Below are 3,069 nucleotides of genomic sequence, written 5' to 3' on the forward strand. Positions count from 1 at the left end.
CTGAAATTTCTCGAAAAGATAAAAAATTTCCAAAAATGATGAAAAAGGATTTTTTGTTTCCAATCTACTGCGAATATTTACAAAAAATTATCCAGAAGCTGTTCAACCAGACACTACATTCAAGTCTACATATCATCGTTATAGCTTTATTTCAGATAAATTAAAAGAATGAACTTCAGCTCTGTAGTTCATAGCGTTTTTGAGCCCCCGAGTTTCCAAAAAATACATCATAATTTTTGGTCTAATAGTCATGCATTTCGAAATAATGTTTTTCTAAAAACTTTTTATACCGACAATGGCCGGAATGAAGATGTACTTCATACAAGTTCATTGTTTTGGTTTGGTTGTTTGACCTAACTATCAATTAATATACTCCTACAGGATTTCACAAATTGCTAGCTTTAGTTTTTTTTTCAAAAGCATGAGGATTACTGAGTAACAAGCGGTAATGATAAACTTTTCTAGACAACAAATCGGTGAGTGATGTGATTCGAATTTTCTAGTTCATCTACTCTCTGAAGGCTATCTTCTAACATGTTGTTACCATGGTAACACTGCCTGCTACCCTTCTTTCTTTCTAATGAGCCTGGCATCAGATATATCTCTATTTTTGAGTTTAACTCGTGCTCTCCCCTCTTTCTCCCTCTCGCGAACTTTTCAAGTTGTCAACTTAATTTAATCAACTTCGAGATATAAGAAAATGTTCGTTTGTTATGTTTCTGTTGTGTGAAGCTTTAGAAATGTTGTTGTCCCTTTTAAGATGTTTTGAACTGACTAAAATCCCTATTCTCATTTCAGAACAATGCGGAGACCATTCTTTCTCTTCATTCTATTCAATCTTTCCCTCCCGGCTGCAGTTTCTGGTGAATTTCTGGAAAGGTCCGATGCTTATGGAAGAATCTGGGAGAGCAGGACACCTCCTGACGGAATGAAACAAGACGTGTCTCATAATCACCTCGTTTTTGTTTTTCTGGCATTTCTTGTCCTTAGGTATATCTATCATACCAATGTAATCACCAAAATCTTGATTTCAGCGCCGTGATCTTGTTTTCTCGCTACTGCCGCATTGTATGTCTCCGTCCACGTGTAAAAAATGCTTCTCGCCGTATCCGGGGAGCTTATCGAGCCAGGGGTCACCACACTGTTCACTACATGAGAGGCCTCGACATTGATGACTCAGAGTTTTGTACAGAATCTATGATAGAAATGCCTACCAGGCTTGGTCGGAAACGGAAAATCGAGTTCTCGATTTTTCCGATTTTCCGATTTTTTCGAAAAATTTTTCCGTCGGAAAATTTTCCGAATTTTTTTTTCGGAAAATTTTCCGAAAAATGTTCGGAAAATTTTTTCTCGAAATAATCATGCTGAGTTCAAAGTGAAGAGGAAATCTCTACTTTGTATAGTTGAAACTGGTGCAACAGTAACCCAAGCGCGGCAAGACCCGCAATCGGTGTCGATTTACGGGGTCGATTTAAGGTGAATTTTTTTAAAATTAATTTTTTTTGAATGAAAACATACTTTAATCAGGGTTTTCATTACTTCTTCAACATTTTTTTCGGTTTATACTGTTCTTAATAGACTTCTTTTATTGTTCAGTGATTTTTTACCTTCTCTCACTGAAAACACTTGGTTTTTTTCAGACTTTAGGTCATCAAAAGTTTTTCTTAAAATTGTTGGTTTTGCAGTGAGTAACTTTGTCTGAATTTAACGAAATTTTCAGACTAAACATGGGAAAATACTCAGCGGTATTGACAAATCTGGCGGATGGAAGGAAAAAGTGTAATATTTGCAACCGATTCTTCAACGAGCAAAAAGACTCCGGCACAAATTTGTATCGCTATCATTTTAAGAAGAAACACCCAGCAGAATGGAAGAAGGTAAGCCTGTTTCACGAAAATTCTCTAGAAATTGTTGCTTATAGGTATCTGGTGAAGACACCAGTGATGTAGAAGACGACGGTCCGCCAGTGAAGAAGCCAGCACTTCAGCAGAAAAGCATCCCTGAAATGTTCTCCGATTTCACTCCCGATGGTCAGAAAACCGCATCTATCGAACGAGCTGTTATGCAACTGATAGCCGCCGCACTTTTGTTACTTTTTGTTACTTGTGCTTGTTCATCTATTGTTTTCCATTTCATTTTTGTGCTTTTTGTTGTTTTTGTCAAATAAACTGGTAATTTTTGACTAATTGAAATTCGAGAAAATTCGAGAACTCGATTTTCCGAAAAAAAAAGTCGAGAAAAAATTCGAGAACTCGATTTTCCGAAAAAAAAAGTCGAGAAAAAATTCGAGAACTCGATTTTCCGGAAAAAAAGTCGAGAAAAAATTCGAGAACTCGATTTTCCGAAAAAAAAAGTCGAGAAAAAAGTCGAGAACACGATTTTCCGAATTTGTTTTTCCGAACAAGCCTGATGCCTACCCAAACCGAAAAGGCCAAAAAATGATTTAGTTTATTCTTTCTTTCTTTCTGTTTCTGTTTCTCCATAAAAAATTTAATGTTATCCTTGTTTATTATTGTAACAAACTTTTCTTGCTTCATCGTCTCTATTTCTATGATGCATTTTTCAAAAGTATGGCGCAAGAGCTTTTTCCGATTTTTCGAATTTCTCCTACCGATTCCTACTACAAAATACTTCTTCTCCTTCATTTTCCATTTTGCGTATCCTTGGAAACGCAAAATATTTTTGAGACACTTTTATGAGATGGCGCCGAACTAGAAGAGGGAGCTGTGTGAAAAAGGAAAATTAGCAAGTGAACAAAAATAATTGGCAGGATTAGAGATTTTTCAAGATTTGTGACAATCTGGAGGTAGTTAAATGTAGGATTAGTAGAAGTACACATGGTCTTACAGTAGGTAACCTTGTGTTTTTCAGTTTAAAAATTTCTCAAGAAAAGTTAACGGCAAAGAAAAAATATTTGAAGCTGGGAGCACATATTGAGGTTTGAAACAGAAAATCTCGGATAATTTTCACAACTTCACCTCTCTATATAGAAATTTTGGCACTCTTCTAGAAGAACAAAAAAAAAATCTCCGAACGAAAAATAAAATCACGTAACGAATTTTTTTCATC

At 35.7% G+C, this 3,069-nt stretch overlaps 1 protein-coding gene across 1 annotated transcript; it reads left to right on the plus strand.

Moving 5' to 3' along the window:
* Positions 1-802: 802 nt before the first annotated feature.
* On the plus strand, positions 803-2,447 carry CBG23628 (the record flags this gene model as incomplete). The annotated part of the gene is made up of 2 exons (XM_045240844.1): positions 803-990; positions 2,360-2,447. 2 exons carry the CDS (start codon positions 803-805, stop codon positions 2,445-2,447), a joined length of 276 nt encoding a protein of 91 aa, XP_045091123.1.
* Positions 2,448-3,069: the final 622 nt, after the last annotated feature.

Source organism: Caenorhabditis briggsae (assembly GCF_000004555.2).
Source record: "Caenorhabditis briggsae AF16 supercontig from assembly CB4, cb25.NA_011, whole genome shotgun sequence".
Taxonomy (NCBI): Eukaryota; Metazoa; Nematoda; class Chromadorea; order Rhabditida; family Rhabditidae; genus Caenorhabditis; species Caenorhabditis briggsae.